The sequence below is a fragment of the Lucilia cuprina genome, chromosome 3 (assembly GCF_022045245.1).
Source record: "Lucilia cuprina isolate Lc7/37 chromosome 3, ASM2204524v1, whole genome shotgun sequence".
Taxonomy (NCBI): Eukaryota; Metazoa; Arthropoda; class Insecta; order Diptera; family Calliphoridae; genus Lucilia; species Lucilia cuprina.
Window position 1 is genome coordinate 12,867,432 of NC_060951.1, and position 20,433 is coordinate 12,887,864.

General features: G+C 29.9%; 1 protein-coding gene across 6 annotated transcripts in view; it reads right to left on the reverse strand.

Moving 5' to 3' along the window:
* LOC111681446 (syntaxin-binding protein 5) overlaps positions 1 to 20,433 on the reverse strand; it is a 71,566-nt gene that overhangs the window by 31,403 nt on the left and 19,730 nt on the right. For all 6 annotated transcript variants that reach the window (XM_046945403.1, XM_046945402.1, XM_046945405.1 and 3 more), the window contains 13 exons: positions 12,806 to 13,052; positions 10,713 to 10,810; positions 10,451 to 10,639; positions 9,861 to 9,995; positions 9,736 to 9,799; positions 9,460 to 9,667; positions 9,258 to 9,333; positions 8,502 to 8,656; positions 8,252 to 8,433; positions 8,020 to 8,184; positions 7,632 to 7,943; positions 7,430 to 7,569; positions 5,881 to 6,058 (listed from right to left, as the gene is read on the reverse strand). In XM_046945403.1, coding sequence (XP_046801359.1) covers positions 5,881 to 6,058; positions 7,430 to 7,569; positions 7,632 to 7,943; positions 8,020 to 8,184; positions 8,252 to 8,433; positions 8,502 to 8,656; positions 9,258 to 9,333; positions 9,460 to 9,667; positions 9,736 to 9,799; positions 9,861 to 9,995; positions 10,451 to 10,639; positions 10,713 to 10,810; positions 12,806 to 12,928 — 2,025 coding nt within the window. In that variant the 5' untranslated portion in view covers positions 12,929 to 13,052. The remainder of the gene's footprint in view (positions 1 to 5,880; positions 6,059 to 7,429; positions 7,570 to 7,631; positions 7,944 to 8,019; positions 8,185 to 8,251; positions 8,434 to 8,501; positions 8,657 to 9,257; positions 9,334 to 9,459; positions 9,668 to 9,735; positions 9,800 to 9,860; positions 9,996 to 10,450; positions 10,640 to 10,712; positions 10,811 to 12,805; positions 13,053 to 20,433) is intronic.

The following is a 20,433-nucleotide window of genomic DNA, read 5'->3' on the forward strand; positions in this document are numbered from 1 at the left end:
TAGTCTACAGTCTAGTCTATAGTCTAGTCTATAGTCTGGTCTATAGTCTAGTATATAGTCTAGTCTATAGTCTAGTCTATAGTCTAGTCTATAGTCTAGTCTATAGTCTAGTCTATAGTCTAGTCTATAGTCTAGTCTATAGTCTAGTATATAGTCTAGTCTATAGTGTAGTCTAAGTCTAGTCTATTGTCTAGTCCATAGTCTAGACTATTGCCTAGGCTATAGTCTAGTCTGTAGTCTTGTCTATAGTTTAGACTATAGTTTAGTCTATAATATATATATACTTATATAAAAGAGTAGCGTTACTGACTGACTGATTCATCATCACACAGCCCAAACGGCTGAACCTAGAATCATGAAATTTTGACAGTAGATGTGTTTTTGGTTATGTAGATCCACTAAGGAGGGATTTTTGGAAATTTGCACATTTATGGTTAAAAAGGGGAAAAACGGGTAAAACAGGTTTTCTTAAATATCTTACATAATATTAGTGATACAAGAAAAATTTTAATTGCACTTGTATCTACTCTTAAAATGAGCAGATGGGTGTCTGGTACTTTTTTGAATTTCGTACTTTTAAGGAGTAAAAATGTGTAACAAAGGTGATTTTGGTACCTTTTTCAGCCCTTTATAACTTTTAAACTAATTAACATAATCAAATTTTTCTAAATATTTTGGATACATCTCTCAAAATTATGAGACACCTGTTTGTACTTTTTTAAAATTCAGTCCTTTTTTGGGTGTAAAAGGGACAAAACTGTATTTATGATACTTTTTTTAGCACATTAAGAAAACTTTTTCGGTTTATTGAATTATTCATATTAAATTACGGACTAACTCTGTAATATTTATTGTAATAAAATTTTTACTATTTCACTAGGTAAAAAAGCACCAAAAAGGGGAAATTTAATTTTATTCAAACTCATTGAGCCAACTTTTATAAAATTTCAAAAAGTAGTTTATTTACTCACACAAAATAAGCTTTTGGAATTCGAGTACTAAGGCCTATAAAGGACCAAATTCGAGTAAATTGTTTGGTACCTTTTTGAATCGTTTGAGTTTTATCTGTGATATATATGTGGATTTAAATACGGAACATTTTGTAAACTTAATTCTCGAAAAAGTATACTTCTAAGCGAAAAGGGGAAACATTGTGCTCTTTTTATTAGTACTTTCCACTTAGGTAAACATTATTCCACTTTTGGTACTTTTTCTTCCTTCAAATGATACTCTATGTATGTTCTTTAATATGAACTGAAAACACATGATTATTAAACATACACGGTCCTCATTGAATAAGATCATTTAAGACACAACTTTTTAGTACTTTTTATCTCATAAAATGTAGGGTTTTAATTTTCTAAAATATTCAACCTAGGAACATTGATTAACATACATGGTCTTGACTGAATAATATTCTGGAAGTGGGAAGTATTTGGTACTTTTTTATTATTCAAATGGATTCTTTATAATGGTTAACCGGAACACACGGTCCTTATTAAATGAGAATTTATTGAAAGAGATCTTTGTACTTTTTCGTTTTTCCGATGGTACTTTTTGATATTTTTACGATTTTGAACATAGTTAGGGTAGCGAAGCACCCAGGGTATGCTAGTCTATTATATATTATAGTTTATAGTCTAGTCCGTAGTATAGTCTATAGTCTTGTCTTACTATAGTCTTTTCTATCTATATTCTAGTCTATCTATAGTTTAGTCTACACATAGTCTAGATAATCTTGTCTGAAGCGAACAAAATTTAAAATAAGTTTTAAAATCAATTTATTGTCCATTAAATCTTTCAAAAGTCTACAAAATCATATTGAATCGAATAGTACCAAATATTTTTACATTCATAGTTAATATATTATTTTATATTACTATTTTTAAGATAAGACACTTTAATTTAAAACTCACACAAGGACTTTGACAGAGTTGTATCGTTTATGAACTCAACGATTCACAACAACTTCAAACATTTTACATTAATTTATTGCAAAATATAAGTCAGTAGTTGTTTCTTGTGAAAAATATGGCTGAAAAACATTACAACTCTATAAATCTTATGGAAAATTATAAAAAGTCTGAATATCGGTTATAAGAAGAAAAATATATATATATTAAAATATTTTGGAATTTAGACACCAAAATAACAAAAGAAATTAGAACGAACATTTTCAAAAACATTCAAATGACAAATAAGTACAAGAGATAGTAAGAGGGAGGCACAGCTCAGGAGATGTCAATTTATTTATTTTAGATTAAACATGATTTTAGATTATTATTGATTTGTATAATAACAAAATTTCACACCTACACACATAATATTGTTATTATCTTAATCATTACCTTTCGCAATTTGTAATATTATAGTAATATTATTTGTAATATTATTATTTAAAACAAATATATATATAAATTATAATTTTTGTCTTAGTCCTAGAATTAGACCAATTCAAGCTTATGCTTGATTAATCTGATGGACTGCTTTGGACAAAAAGTGTAATATCAAACTACTACAAGGAGTTCAGCGTACATTTTGCCTGGGTATAAGTGGTGCCATTTGTACTACTTCAACCAAGGCTCTGGAAACGTTGCTAAATATTCCACCCATTGAAACATATATAAGATATGAGGCGCACTTACAGCCGAATGGCGAACTGGCCAAAAACGGTTATAGGACACGTCATCAATGTATACTGAATACATTGGCTCTAAATTTGGGGACAAAGTAGGTCTGGGGTTCTACATTGAAGACCCAGAAACAGAAATATACCACCGTTTACCTAATCATAACACAAGCTTTCAGGCAGAAGTACGAGCAATAACGGAATGTGTAAATTGGGTTAGTATAAATATGGCGACCACAGTGCTTAATATATTTGCCGACTGCCAGAAGGCAATTAGGGCGATATCAGGTGATAGAATTAAATCTAAGACCGTATTGGGTTGTAAGAAAACTTTAACTGAATACTCTCCCAGAGGAAAGGTTTACACCATATGGGTACCAGTCCACTCGGGAGTAGTTGGCAACGAAAGGACGAATGTAATAGCTTTAAAGGGAAGGGAGCTCGATGTAGTTAACCTGACAAACGCAAAACCATTCGACGCAACAAAAGCTGAATTAAAAATATGGATGAGGGAATTCCATAAGGCCTCTTGGAATAATGAAACGGAACCACAAAGATTCTATGGGGTGACCCTGATGAGAGCAAGACGAGAAATCTCCTTAAAATGAGCAAGTCTGAGGTTAGTATGATGGTACGTATTCTGAGTGGACACACAGGATTACGTGCACATCTATACAAAATTGGACGTGCAGATTTAGACGAATGTAGAGCATGTGGAGAGGACAGTGATACTCAGGAGCACTTTCTTTACCACTGTCAGGCATTCGTCGATGTTAGAACCAAGTATCTTAGAGGTGATGTTATTCCGGAAATAACATTCTTAACAAACACTGATTGGAAGATTCTTAGGAATTACGTCCAAGAAACTGAATTTTTAAACATGGAAAAATAATACATTCAGTGAACATTTTTTTTCATGAATTGGAGCGCACATTCAAACTTTTATTAAATTCAGCATTAAGCTTAACAAATGTTACTAAAATGTTTATATTGACCTTGCCCACTTTTAAAAATGCTTTTCGTTATTATTTGGTTGTGGGCGTGGTTATTTAAAAATTATATGTTATAACTACGCCTATTTATTTAGGGCATTCTAATCTTATAAGTGTTGCTTTATTGACTCGAAAATAAGCACTAACATATGAAGTGACGTAGGAATGATATAACCGTCCCTTTATTGGCAGGGTTCTAACGTACACTTGATACACTTTTTAGTTGGGTTCTAACTCTTGTTGTGCAAAATATGAAGTAAATACTTCCAAAAATTGGACTTTTGATGCACCAGAATGTACTTAATGTGGCACTGTTCATTGCCTTCAATATAAAAGATGAACTTCTTTTATATTTCGTTACTTTCTTGAGATAATTTAATAAAAAGTTTAGAACAATTAACTTAAAAGTGTGTTTTTTTTTCAAAACATAAGTCTTAGATGTTTTTAAAACCTAATGTGATGGCCAGAGACTAGAGTATTTTAAATTTTAACTTGATTAACAAGTGTACTGCAATACAATTTTTTATTAATTATTAATTAAATTGCTATATTTTTTTCATTTAAGGCCCATAGTGGATTGTTCTTGTAAAAGTTTTCTTATAAATATTTTATTAAAAAAAGTTTTGCTTATTATCAATCAATTGAATCTGTGACAAAAATAAAGTTAAACAAATGGCATTTTTCGAATCAAAATTATAAATTTCGAATCAAAATTATAAATTTCGAATGCAATTGTATTTTTTTTATAAATATAGGATCAGAATTTTGAAAATATCGATATTTACTTTTGTTTTGTATTGGAATTTAACACTTTTTTAAAATCAAATTCTTAAAAAATTTAAAAACAATTTATAAACTTGTTCCTAATTGCCATAGAAATAGATTTAAGATCACTTTTTATTTTACAATTTCTAAGAAGTTACCATTTTTGTACAATTTTCTCGTTTTGAATATTGAAGATATATTTTGTTTCAATATCAAATCGGACCTATTTATTTTGTATAGAGTACAAAAAAAGTCTTTCCCGTTTAGGTAATTTACTCTAAAGACGATTTTATTAATATAAAATATATAATTTGTGATATAAACAATTGTCATTACTCGAGCCATGATAGCTTCATGAAAAAAAAACGGGGATAGAGAAACTGCGTTTTATCTCTCTTCCAAATTCCATGTAGATTAAACTATTAGAAATAATTATAAATTTATATTAATTTTCGATTATTTTTAGTTCTATGTTTGATGTTGCCTATAAAATCGAATAAATATGTTTACCACAATTTGACTATAATATTTACATTCGGTTAAAGTATAATACCTGAGATCTTGCAGTTAAAATACTAAAAAATTCTCATCTAAACTCCTAATCTCTCATTTATTCTACCACAATAATTAAAAAAATATATATTTGTTTTTTTTTTTTTTAATTTCTCAACAGTAAAACGGTAATTTTCCAATTGTTCAGTTGGCGTTGTTGTTGTTGTTTTTAAAATTGTAAATTATGAAAGTTGCCCCAAACGAGAAAAAATAAATAATATAATTAATTAATAAATGGACACATTTAAATTTATTTATTTGCATGCGTAAGAGGGAATTATTGCTTTAATTTGTTTTTTTTTTAAATAAATTATTTTATTTTTATTTATTAATAAGCCACACACTCTACACAATGGTCAAAAAGCTTTTGAATTCAATGATTGTTTTTATTAAGGTTCACAAAAAAATATATATAGAATGTATAGTAATAATAAGACACAGAAAGGGGAGGGGGTGTAGAAGAAATGGGGAATAGAGGGGAACACATTTAAATATTCTATACTTTCAATATAGAGGTATTGTACTTCCACTTTACTTTTAATGGAATAATGAGTAAAAAAACATTCCAATTAAAAACGATTAATTAATAAAAAAAAGAAAACGAATAAGACAAAACAAATTCATAATTATAAAAAATTCTAAATAACTACCAATTCTTACTAAAAGAAAAAAAGAAGACATAATTTAAACCCAAACAAAAAAAAAGGAAGTTAAAAGAAAATTAAAAAACAAATTTATATAGTTCGTACAAAGAAGCAAATTCAAAATTAATTATTACAAATGCATTTTTATATGCTGTCTTAAGAAACTACAGAATGCAATTTAGAATTTCGAAAACAAAATAAAAAAATAAATAATATTCTTAGAGAGCATCAATTTTTATTTGAAAAAAAAAAAAATAATAATTTTATTAAAGAAAACATATTACGACAGTTAACTTACCTGATCAGAACTGGGCGAACGACTTTGTTCATCTTTGTTTTCAATACGTTTTGGACTTTTTGGTGTTCTTGAGTAAGGATCATGGGCACCATACAGATCGGGACATGCTACGCTTAGCAAACACACCTTTTGTATAATATCTATTATAACAAGTCCGTATTCGGTACCGTAAGCCATTCTATAAGATGATAATATAAAGAAATTAGAGAAGGAGATAACTAAAGATTAGTTATTTATTATGCACAACTCTAAGGGCCAATCTTAAGGTAAAGGATTAGGGATTTAATTAAAATTAATCCTTGAAAGTTGTTTTTAAGTACTCAATTAGTTAATTTTGTTTGCTAGTTTAAGCGCCCAATGTACGTAGTTTAAACTTGAGCAAGAAATGTAAACAGTTGATACAAACAAAAATAATGCAATCTTTACTAAAATAAACATTAAAATGACTGATTTAATGATTAGTATAAAATATAGGGACTTCACAATATAATTTTTTGTTTTAAATTTAAGTTTTCATTAATTTTCATATTACATTCACAATTATCTTCTTCTTTTTTATAAAACGTGCATTGTTTTGATAACAAAACGGTGACGTTTTCTGTTGTTTTGTATGGCAACACTGCGAAGTTTAATCTTGTACTCAAAAACATTAAAGGGAGATTAACATCATTATAAATTTATTTTAAGATTAACTAATCTGATTATTAATTGACATTTGATTGTCAACTTAAAACCCCGCTTCAAACGAACTATTTTTCAGATTACTTTTTATTATTTTTTATTTAGTGGCTTTAATTCCTGTCAATTCTATTTAGATCTAGGTTCAAACATTATCATGTAGTGTCCTGCTAAACTAAGATTGCTTAAAGCGTTTCTGGATTCTACAATCAACGCTCTAAGGGCGGGTTTCTAACTACTCATTTAAACTAGGCTTAACTTGCTGTTATATTAAACTCGGAACAAATTTAGACGGACTTTAACCAATGATTGTGTTTTGAAGTTATGAATCTAGGATCAGTTAACTTTCTTAGTATTGCCAACTTTTCAGTCTAAAATATAACAATGAACAGCTGTTTTTTCTCACTTATAACTTTGGTTTAATTGGCCACTTACACTCAGTTAAACCCGCCCTAAGTGGAAGGCTGGAAGTTTGATACACCCTTATATACCTACCAATGTACTGCACACCCCTCGAACGGCATATTGGAAGCAAGTCAATAGCCTATTTTAGGAAACTCTGTTGTTACCTCAAAGTCAATGACACAATCCTATTATCTGGAATTCCACATGGAATTTTATCCTGATCAAGTAGAAATAGCATTTTGTACTAAGTTTGTATATGATTATCTTTCCATGACTTGACTATCTTTATATACTCAAGGCTTTTCACTAGACTATAAATCCAAATTGCGAATGAGCCTAACAACCGCCATGGTTTCAAATAGAATTCTTTAAATTATATTAGACGTTGAGTGTCTTTTTAATTTTTATAAATTTTCGTAGGATTTACTCTTAGTCTATTTTTTCAAATTAATTGATTTATACTTACAGTCCATAATTTGAGTTGATACAGAGAGATGTCACTTGAACGATTCTACGATTTGGTCCAGTTGTCAAACAAACCAATTGTGACTGAAACCCAGGCGGTTTACGCTGTGCGCCTGCTTTAACACGCAATAAATTATCCGTCTAATTAGAATAAAATAAACTTAGGTAACCAATAAAATAAATAAAACAAAGTTAATTATTACCTTATCCGATTCACTGGATTCAGTTTTTTGAACTTGATGTGGAATAAAATCACATTCGGGACTAGTACCATAAATATCCTCGTAGTTTTCGAAGAGTATTGGTATTTCTAAAACTAAAACGTCAGAAGTGGATTCGACTTTGCGAAATTTAAATAGCAAAACTTGTCCCATTGAACCGGCCACACATAAACGTCTTGATTCGGAACAGAGGTATATTAATTGAATTGCCAGGGGATGATCCATACCAGTGGTTTCAGATTGTAAATTTTTCGATTTTTCAAAAATTTTTGCCGTCTTAAGTTTATATAAAATCTGAAGGGTGAGGGGGGTCAGATAAAGAAAACAATAGTTATAATATAGACTTTTATCATTTTTAAATAAAATATACCTGTAATGTGCCAGCACCAGAATCCCAAAACTTCAAACTACCATCCTGATGGCCAGTTATAACAATTTCCGAATAACTACAAGACGCCGGTGACCATTCTCCCCCCGATATCGGCCATTCTCTTTCCGAGAAACCAGTTTTTTTAGATGTCGTAGTACGACCAACCTGTAAATATTTCAAATCAGTTATGATTAACGCTGAGTTTAAAAGAATTCTGTTTATTTTAAATTACAGAGTAAAACGCAGGAACCAAATCCGAGGGGCAATCAGTTAAGTAAGTGCAACATGTAACAGGTGATTCGTGTAAGTCCATAGGATAAGGCGATTCGAAACATGGAAAACCGGGTGTAAGTAAGTCTATTAATACTAAATCATATTGCAGCAACACTGCTATCGCATACGGCTCTTGGGTTTCTATACAAAAAAAATAAATAAATATATACTTTCCCTAATTTTTTATATAGAAACATTATATTAATTACCAGATGTCCAAGGATTTTCACATAGAGTTATAAAATCAACAACAGCGTGCTCCATTTCCAAAACAGTGGTAGTTTTACCCACCATTACAGTAATACAGTTGGATTTTGCACCTTTTTCCGTTGGCATCCCACCCGAAAATATTGTAAATGTTTCACTGCAAATTAAAAACAAAAATACAACGTTTATTGCGAAATCAAAATATTTAATGGTTCAACGATAACCGTAGATTGAGATTATGGCCTTTAGGGCGGATTTCTTACTACTCAGTTAAACTAGACTTAACTTGCTGTTAGATTAAACTCGGAACAAATTTAGACGGACTTTAACCGAGGATTGTGTTTTTCAGTTATGAATTTAAGTTCAGCTAACTTTGTTAGTATTGCCAACTTTTCACTCAAAAACATAAACAATGAACAGCTGTTTTTTGCAACCAATACTTTTGCAAAATGAAAATTTTTTGAAAAATGTTAAATAAACATTTAAAATAAATCAGAAAATTGCAATTTACTAAAAATATTAAGTTTTGTTTTTTTATTGTTTTTGTTAATTAAGTTTAAGTGGCCTATAACACTCAGTTAAACTATGACAATAAGTAACGTTACTGTTTATTGAAAAACACAAAACATATATTAAACTAGGTTTAAACAAAAAATGTAGATTATCTTTATCTAAAAACCCCGCCCTAAATGTAATAATTATATTGGAAACCCATCTCTCTCTTTTTAATAAAACATAAAAAATTTAATAAAACTTACCCAGATTGAGAAGCTTTTAAATCAACTTTATAAATGGAATTGCATTTTTCCAATGTACCATCTTTCGATGTTTTGGCTGAAAAGAAGTTATGTTTTTTTCGTATTAATCATAATAACTTCATTTTTTTTCATCAAAAGTTTATTGAAAAAATTGATAGAAAATTAATTTAATAAAGTTTTGTTTATTGAGAATAGTTCTTACCATGAGGAAATACTAATGACTGAGGTTTAGGTGTTGGCCTTGTAGGCCATGAACAAATGGAACCATCTTTATGCGAGGATACAAAATATTTTCCTTCATAATGCCAAGCAATTGATTTCACTGGCTCCGCCGACTGCCATCGCATTTCAGCAAACTTGCCTTTCAAGTCCCACAACACAAGCAGACCACATTCGAATGCAATTAGTAACTAAAATAAAATGCGATTTAATTATTAGTTTGTATTCATTTTATTGTTTCAAATGTATTAAATCATACCTTATTTGCATCTAACGGATTATCACATAATGCAATCACAGCACCAGGATGACTAGCTCTAACACTAATAACAATTATAAGAAAATATTAATTAACTCGAAATTAAGTATTGTTTAGAAACCTACACTTCAATTGCCTTATTCCAATTGATAACGTAACCGCTAAGAGCAAATGTTTCCACATTCACCACATGAATGTTGCCCTTTTCTGTACCCACATACAACCATTTGCTAGCCACCGGTAAATGTATGCAAGTAACTCTGTAAGAAATAAGAAATATTTATTATCACACAATTTTAAATAATAAGAACAATGTATGTAATCTTTGTCCATTTGAATCTTGTGCTTCTGGCCACATATTACTGATCTGTGCATTTATCCCTAAAGGTTCATATGGATTTCAAAGTGGTTTGTACAAAATTTCAGAATTCTACCATTTCATATGGGAAGTGACAGGAGGCGTGTCTTGTCCGCCCATTTGAATCGAAAATATTTAAATTAATACTACAGCGGATCAATTAATACTAAATTGAATGATTGCCTGTCTATTGAATGATTGTCCGTCTATAGTAGGTTGAAATCCATGTCAACATTGTCTATACATCATTAAAAACTATTGCATAATATAATATTTATTTTGTGTTTCAAAGTAATAATACCTTCTAAAAATACTGGAAGTTTCTGTGAAAACTTCAGTTTTTTTACTTTTTCTTACCTTTCGCGTTGAAACTTTAAACTTTGAATAACTAGTGGTACTTTTTGGCGTAGATTCCACAAATGAATTGTATCATCAGCAGTTACAGTCACCAATTTTCCATCATTGACTATGAATTCCGCTAAAATAACAGGACATTCGGATTCACCTTCGTGCTTAACGTGAGCATCAACCCCAGGCCGACCCAAACTAAAGATTTAAATAAAAGAAACATAACATTATAGTTATTTATTTTTTTTAATCCTTATTTAATAATACTTACATTCTTAAACTTCCATTTTTATCACCAATCGCTAACAATTTTTGAACAGGATCAAATGCGAAAGCAGTTGGAGAATAAGGAAAACCATGACGAAAAGTCTAAATGTAAAAAAATATAAAAAATATATTTTAGATAAATGTTCTAAATAATAGATAATTGTAAATTTCATGTTCACAAATTTATATTTAAAGAAAACACAAAATATTTAAACACGATCAGCAAAAAAAGAACTTTCAAAGGAGCGAAAAGAAATAAATGGAATATAACCGACAAGTTCTATAGCTATCGTATAATGATGTGAGTATAATTCGAATATATGTCTCTTAATCAATCTGATCAAATTTTACAAGAGAATATGAAGGAGAATTTATTCCATGGAACTGCTGAAAAAGGCCTGAAGAAGTGATGATTTCAACATAGGCTTGTTATAGGAGGAATGACCTTCCTATTTGATTCCAAATTCACTACATCCGAAGTTATTCCTAGGAAGTAATTTGTATGTTCCTTAGGAAGTGAAATTGTAGTATTATAATATACAACTAATTTGACTTAAATTATATTAACATAAGTAAATTACACGCATTTATCAATTAGCTCCAAAATAAAATTGGTTTAATTAAATATACCTTCAATTTAGAAAAAAAAATATTTTTTTCACTTCTTTGGAAGTTAATAAACATCACTTCTACAGATGGTAAAAGAATTCACTTAGTGCTACTTTTGAAGTGGTGATAAATGTTATTTTTTTGGAAGTACTTCCTTTTGTTTTTGGAGTTACAAGAAGAAAAGAAATTCAGAAATAGGAACTTTGCATACAAATACAATAAAGTAACGATGCTATACCGAAAGTCCGATGCCTATAGCCCGATATTGTGTACGGTCTTAAGGTAACAGAACATACAGATGGTATAATGATATAAGTGTAATTGTTGTATATCGTATCTTAACCTTCCAGTATTTATTTTTGCACTTCTCTTGTTTTTTAATCTCTGAAGTTCAGAGACCATGAGGATATGAACTCAATAATGTTTAACATACTTCTACCGATATAAAGGTTTAACGCCCGTTAGACTCAATGTTGTTTTGTTAACACATAAACGCTTGGCAGATATTGTTGGAATACAACTCTCATGGGCCGGAGCTTCGAAGTCTATTTTGGAGCTGCTGGACCGCGTACAGGAGAGGACGAAGGTACTTTTCGGTGACAGTAGGATATCCAACTCTATTGAATCACCGTCGCAACGTGGGGTGTATTTCACTATACTATCGATACTACAATTAAATGTGTTCCTTTAAAATTAGGGAACTTGTTCCCAATACCATTTGTGTTAGATTGGACAGTGGACCGCACAACACATTACAGGGAAAATACATTCTTCAGTCGCAATGTTTGTATGTGGAATAAACTTCCTGCAGAGGTATTCCTTGCCACTTTCGATATAAGAAGATTTAAATGAAATGTCCACAAACACTACTCCCTCTATCATCCTTCCCATAAACTATTATCCTAGTTCCAACACAATACTTCGCATAAGTAGGGGTTTTTTTTAAACTTTTAAACAGGAAATGGTATCTCAAATCCCAGATGTAATGATCAGATATATAACCAATGCGGCCCAATCCTTTAGAAAAGTAAAATTTATAGTCAAGGTTTCATAACATAAGTTTACACCAATATTTGCCTTTTATTATTATGTTCACTTCAATTTCTTAACCCTTTTGGTTAAATTCTTACAAACAAACCATTTTTTAACAATTTAAAATAGCCAGTTTATCGTTCATCATTAACACACTTACCACCGTATTCATACAGATATTAATCGCTTATTTTACAAAATTTCTACAATAAACCATCAATAACTTTATTAAGCATTTAGGAATATGGAGGAGTTAAACTTTCTTTAAAAATTTCTAAAAGACTTTTTTGACAGCTGCAATAGCCGCGTGTGTCTTATGATAGCTTTCAACTCAACACTACCAAATAAAACAAACGCTAACTATTGCAATTGCATATTATAGTTTCACTCTTTTTAAACAGGATATAAAATTAAACATAGTAGATAAAATATTAATATTAGTTAGTAGATAGTTACCTTACGAGCAGAAAAATGTTCAGTTTTTAAAGATTCCTGAATTTCTTGCTCCTGTCGTATGGCCTGGGGCTGAACAGTTTGTCGAAATCCATCTAGAACTCCTTTAAAGGTAAACTTTTTCATTTTTACATATAGAATGTATTTATAGAATATATATTGAAGATTTTCAGCTTAACAATTAATTGTTGTTGTTGTTGATGTTGTTTTTTTCTTCTTTTTGTTCTTACAAATAATAATCCATTAACCCCTGAAAGTAGAAAATATATAGTTATGTAAAATATTAATAAAAATCTTTTATTTGTTACAGATTTGCTTAAAAGATTTTGATGATTTCATAGAGAAAAAAATTATGTTTTCTATAATTCTTTAAAACACAATCAGAAATTAAAATTTGCACAGATAATTTTCTTCAATTTAATCAAATGTCATAAAACAAACAACAATGACATTTGCTTAAATGGATTTATTGTTAATGAAATGAAGGGAAAAGTAAGATTTAACATAAAAACAAAAAGAACGATTTATTCACGCTTTTTGTTATTGTACAAAATTTAAATCGATTTTTTGCAAAAACGGAAAATAAAAAGAATTAAATGAAACATGTTAATATTTCAACACTTTGCAAATACTCATGGCACACGCAACAGCTAAAAATGTATCCTTTGACGAAATGGATAATAAAATAACAACAGTAATAACAACAATAATAATAATAATAATGATGTGTATTAGGGTGTACCTAATAAGTTTAATTTCATATGATTGCGCAACTGAATATAAAAAATTCTTCTTCGATTATATTTTTTGATTTTATAGTAACGTTAACCCCCTAATGTGTATTTAAAAATATACATACATACATATGTATGTATGTATGTACATTAATGAAGAATATTAGAATTAAATACACTAACAAGCCCAAATTTGTATGACATAAAATCAAAGTTTTATAAAGAGCCAAAATATTTTACGTTTGTTGTGTTTTTTTTACCCTTTAGCAATTAAAATTTCGAGGTAAAATCCCAATGGGAAGGAAATACCTGGAGAAGCATGAAAAACATTGTTATGGCGACTGAAATTTATTGTTATGCTGTTATAAAACAACGTATGACGGCATACGTTATATTCTATGTAAAAAAGGAAATGTTTAAATAAAAGCGACCACCCTTGTTGAAATATAAAAAGCTTTTTAAGATGTTATAAGCTTCATATATATACATATGTAATACATATTATGTATATACATATTTATGTACATACATATGTATATTTAAACTAGGTTAGATAATTGGTTTGCAAGGAGGATGTATAATATGTATATCAAATCAGAAGAACTATACCTAGACCATTATGGGGACTTCTTAAGTTATGTCGGACAAAATCTTATATATTGCTTAATGAAGATGTTATCGTTTCCCGGACGTTGTTGCTTGCTATTTGGATTCAATTTTGACGATAGTCTGGCAAGGACAAAAAAAGTGTTTCAAAGTTTCACTGTCCTCTCTGCGTGATCTACATTCATCGGAGTCACATCGTATAAATTTGTATAATTGTGCCCGTAATCCTGTGTGTCCAGTCGAACTTGCTCATTCTATGAACGCTTATCGCTCTATTCTTATTAGGGTTACCATAGATCTATTGGATCCTCACGCTGTTTCACTATTCCAAATGTTTTAAATTTTGTCACTCTTCTGTTGAAACGTTTTGTTCGCTTTTTCGTTGGCTTTTATTTCGTAGTGGTTTGATAAGCTTACATCTGGAATAGTATTGCAGTCCAAAGCGTTCCTCGATTTAACCTTATCGCCTTTTTTCCCTAAGGAAGTCTGGGTTTTCAATATAGTGCCTCAGAAAAGTAATGTCAAGTCTCATTCTATATATTCAAACCAACCAACTAACAAATGATTCTTTACTAAGAGCGGGTTTTAAGTTGGCAATCAAATGCCAATTAATAATCAGATTAGTTAATCTAAAAATAAAATGATTCTAACTTCGCAGTGTTGCCATACAAAACACAGAAAACGTCACTTTTTGTTATCAAAACAATGCATGTTTAATAAAAAAGAAGAAGACAATTGCAAATGTAATATGAAAATAAATTAAAAGTAAAATTTAAAACAAAAAATACATTGTCAAGTCCCCATAATTTATACTAATCGATAAATCAAACATATTAATGTCTGTTTAATAAAAATTTTATTAAGATTTTTTTTGCATCCGCTGTTTTTGCATTTCTTACTCAAGATTAAACCAACTCCATTGTTCGCTTAAACTAGCAAACAAAATTAGCTATTCAAAAACAACTTTTAAAGATTAATTTTAATTTAATCCCTAATCCTTCCCCTAAAGATTGGCCCTAAAACGGTTAAGTTCATTTATAGATTTTGAAATACTCAGGCATAGACGCCTGACCATTATATCAAAGCTAAGACGCACAATATGGGACTAAAATCTGTAAATATCAATGACTATCAACCAAAGCTAAGACTTGACTGTATACGAATGTTTTAAAACCAATTAGGAGGTATGGAAAACATCTATGCCGAACTATGTCGTAAATTCAAATATATCCTTGCCCGCTTTAGGTGATTATCGACTTGTTGTTGAGTTGTCCATGATATTTTTGATGAGTTCATGTAATTTTTTTACGTTTTCAGAAACTTTCTAATTTGATTCACAAATTTAACTTAAGTTTAAAATTTTTGGCATATTTGTTATTGTTTGTTTACATTTTTTAGTTGCTAGTCTTTCTAAATAACCACAGATGACACAAAAGCGATAACATTTTGACAATTTACGAAAGTTGCCGTTCATAGTAGTAAAGCCGGCTTTACGCGATCACACAAGTAATATGATCTGTCAAAATTTTGTGTAGAAGAGTACGGATGGTATCGTCTAAACGCAATATGTAATGAACCCATCACACATTGAGAGAGAATACAGATGGAAAATTTGACAGTCGTATGGCTCTCTTCATTTATTAAAATGATTCAAAAAACAAGCAGGTCTTATTAGATCAGGGATGTATTTTTATGTTAACACGTATAAAAAAGTGAAACAGCTGTTTCCATCTGACTTTTTAATTGTTTTATACCAATCGTGTAAACACAAAAAATATAAATCATACGACTTTTATTCTCTTTTTTGTTGTACGGATGGAATTTCATTTTACGTTTTCATTAGACTTCTCGTACGTAATGTGTGATAGTCTAAAGGGCCCTTAAGTTTTATGTCAATTGCGTTGACTGCCAGTAACACAACTAAAGTTTCGTTGCTATCCATAATCGACCCGTTTTATAATAAGTTTTAAATAAGCCTTAGAAGTCCGAACCAATTTTTTAATAAAACGTATAAATACAAATAGAATATACATATGTACATAGTGACGTTTTAAGAACTATTTTAGATTATTTCTTATGAAAAAGAGCTCGAAAACAGTTTACAAATTGTAAAATTTATTTCCTATTTGCCGAATTTTGCAATAAAAAGTAAAATTTTATATTGATGAAATAATAAAACATTACATGTTTTTGTATGCCAATTATTTTCTGCAATTCTCATAAACAAATTGTTTAATTTTCTTTAAACTTTATATACAACTAAATCAAAACTTAAGTGAATTAGTTACAAATCCCAGTATGTACTTTAAAAATTTTCTGTGGGAAACTTTAAAAAAAAAACTTTCCTTTAAGTTGAAAATAAAAAGCATGACAAAGATTATATGAGGCGGAATTAAATACAAAAATCAAACAAAAGTTGATTTAAAAAGAAAAAACACTCAACTTTTCTTCCTATAAGTACTCGTATTATACTATCAATAGAACAATAGAACGAACTACTTGACGAAATTGTTGGTACAAAATTTTATTTTGTATCCTTGGCATGAACTACAATTCCATTTGTTTATTGTTTTTTATTTTTCTAAATGAGTAAATACATACAAATATTTTTATGCACGAGAGTATGAACCTTCAAATTTACAATTTTGAAATGATTTTAACAATTTAGAAAACATACGTATGTATGTATACATACAAATGAATATGGTGGTCCAGCTATAAAGAAATTATAATATTACATTCCATCGGGAGTGAAGAATAACAAAAGCAAATGAAATTAAGATATTCTTCTAACAATACTTAAAGTAATTTTTATGTTGTTAAACGCAATTCATAGTCGTAATATGGATTTTGTCAGCTATGATGAGTATAGTTAAGAGGCTCTGTCTAACTTAGGGCGGGTTTCTTACTCATCAGTTAAACTAGGCTTAACTTGCTGTTAGGCGGACTTTAACCGATGATTGTGTTTTTCAGTTTTAGATTTAAGCTCAGTTAACTTTTTTAGTATTGCCAAGTTTTCACTAAAAAACATAAACAATGAACAGCTGTTTTTTGCAAACAATACTTTTGTAAAATGGAAAATAAAAATGTTAAATAAACATTTAAAACAATAATTAATAAAACAAAACAAATCAGAAAATTACAATTTACTTAAAATATTATGTTTTTATTCTTCCGAAATTATTGTTTTATTGTTTTTGTTAATTGTGTTTTCTCACTTATAACTTGAGTTTAATTGGTCAATTACACTCAGTTAAACTTAGATAATATGTAGCTTTACTGATAAATGAAAAAACACGAAACATATATTAAACCAGGTTTAACCAAAGAATGAAGATTATATTTATCAGAAAAACTCGCCCTTAATGGAGAATATCTGGAAGTACTTTTACGCATAATAACTGCCTGATACTCGAAAACCCTAGACTGTCTTTGTGTCACTAATGGGATTTGAAGATTTAGGAAAAAACATCAATAAAATTTTATACAATGCAGGCATGTACATGTGTATGCAATCTTACTTATGTATAAGGTTTAAAAACTATTCACAACTATTAAAAAATTTATTCATTTTGTTTATTTTTTTTAAAATTATTTATTTGACATGTTGATTGGATTTTAATTGAAATACAGAAGAAGGTGCATGTTGTGAAGACAATTTAAAAAAAACAAAAACCTGCTAAATGTTATAGATATAGATTGAGTTATAAATGTTCAGCAAAAATAAAATGAAATTTGCAAACACATATTTGTTGTTCTTTTTTCTTTTTAGTTGAAAAAAATTCCAAAGTTTCCTACATTTGTCTGCATCCGCATCCGTCTAATTGTTGCGTCGAACAGTTAAGTTATCAACCTTTTAAACAATTATGTCTATTTGCTCTTCCGTTGCTTCTATGTGGATGGTGTTGAAAAGTGTCTAGTCCTAAATGGTGTCTTGCTAAGATCCCAAATATTGTTCAATATTTTTTAGATTTTAGATTTCTTATGAAACAAAGTCGGCAAAGGTGGTGGCTGTAGCATTTTGAAACGAATGTATTTCACCAATGGACTTATGCGCAAGCTACTTGGTGGAAGTTGACATTACAACTTATTACTATTTTCTTGCTTTTTCTTCTTGCCTCTTCAAGAAATTTCATTAGATTCGATGTTGGTGGTAGTGTTGGAAATTCAAGATTTATTTGGATGAATACAATCAGTGTTTTTCAACTTTTTCCGGTTATTGATCGCCTTCTCGCTCTTTGGATTTGACTCTTGTAATGCAGTAAGCCCTATTTTTCGTGCTACGATCTTTTTATTAGACCTAGTGATAACTGGCTTTTAAATTGACATCTTCCAATTTGGCCTTATGACTTCTCAATGTTATCTCTAGTTGCTAATAATGGTATGAGGCTTGTTGTAACAGCCCTCATAATCGACGTCTTTCCAATTTTGAAGATTAAAGCCTTAAATCCCTAATTTTGTTCTTGGCAAGACTAACCTTAGGTCGAAAATAAAAGGATTGCCTCTTGTTACACTTTAATGTGAAAGACATTCCGTTTCTACGCAGACAGTTAAGCATTTTGAATTCCAAGAATTTTTAATATTCTCCCATGTGTCAATCTGCGCTCTCTATTGTTTCAATCACTGTCTTAGGTTAGATTATCTACTTTTTAGCGCTGGTCTGCATTTTCCCTGTCGGATTACCTCTGTCCGGGTGCTTCTTTTGGCAACTTTGGGAGTTTCTGCTTGTCATCCTTAACCGCACAATAATGATTTGAGATTCCTTTGGCTTGGGTTCGACTGTATATTAGAGAGCTGTTTTTATTTAGACTTCAGTTCCTCGGAGATCTAGTTCTCTTTGCTTTATATATTGAGAGAGAATCATATATATCTTTTTGAGTATCTTTGGAGTATCCTGGGATTGGCTCACCATGATTTCCTGAAGCATCTTTTTCAACTTATGCTTCTATGCTCTAGAGTCAGTTTTGTATAATGGAATTGTTATTATATTCTCAGATTTCAGAGAAGGAATCCTCAACTATCTTTAATTGGCTTAGAAAGCTGAAAAGCAATAACATTATAGATGTATAAAGAGCTTGCGTCCAGGTTTTAATAGAAATTATATTCATATATCTTGGGAGCGATATTATTATTCAAAAATTCTTAGGAATTACGTCAAGGAAACGAAGTTTACGAACATCGGACATTAAATTCTTAGAGTTAACTATGATTGGATGTTTTTACCAACCATGAAAAACAAAAATGTCGTATAATCATCCTGTGTTTATTTACATGTCAAACTAATTAGCAAATAGCAATAACATAGTAAAGAAATTATCTAAAATTGATTAGTAGAGAAGTGATAATATTTCGGGATTTCAATAAATTCCATCTATCTCATCAGTTTGAAAATTAGTATTAGTGGATAAATTAGAAATTCAAGGGGAACTTCATAAAAAATAAATTCTTTTCGTAATTTAAACGTCTCATAAGTAAATTAAGAAGTAACAGAATTAAGTATCATCAGGGAATATATCCAATTAAGGCTCCTTAAAAATGCGCGTGACTAATAAATGTAAATATGTAAAGGATCTAATCAAATCAGGAAAAGTCATAAGTTGTTGTTGTTGTTGCTGTTTTTATTGTTGTGTATTTTTCTCCATACAAAATACTTTGCATTAATTTATTTCAATAAGTAATTTACCAACAAACAAACTGATTTAAGTTTAACGTAATATAAACCCCCTGAGGATATTATTCACACAAATATTTGATTGAAAAAGAAAACATATTGTGTGTAAATTTACATACACATACATACATACAAATATATAAATGTAAACAAAATACTACTAGTATCAAGCTCGATTAAATAGCAATTATTTATTTATTTTTCATGGGAAAGGTCAAATATATGTATGTTTATATGTATGTGTGCAAATAAAAGAAATGCTTAATAAACATGTTTATACCCTACACCACTATAGTGGGGAGGGTATTATACGTTTGTGCTGATGTTTGTAACATACAAAAATATTGGTCCAATACCCACCTTAAAGTATACCGATCGATTCAGAATCATTTTTTGAGTCGATTAAGACATGTCCGTCCGTCCGTCTGTCCGGCTGGCTGGCTGTCCTTGTAAACCTTGTGCGCAAGGTACAGGCCGCAATTTTCAAGATAATTTGATGAAATTTGGACCACACATGTTTTTTGGCACAAGGACGAAGCCTATTGAAAATGGTTGAAATCGGTCCATTATTTCACCTAGCCCCCATACAACCGTACCTCCCGATTTGAACTTTTTATGCT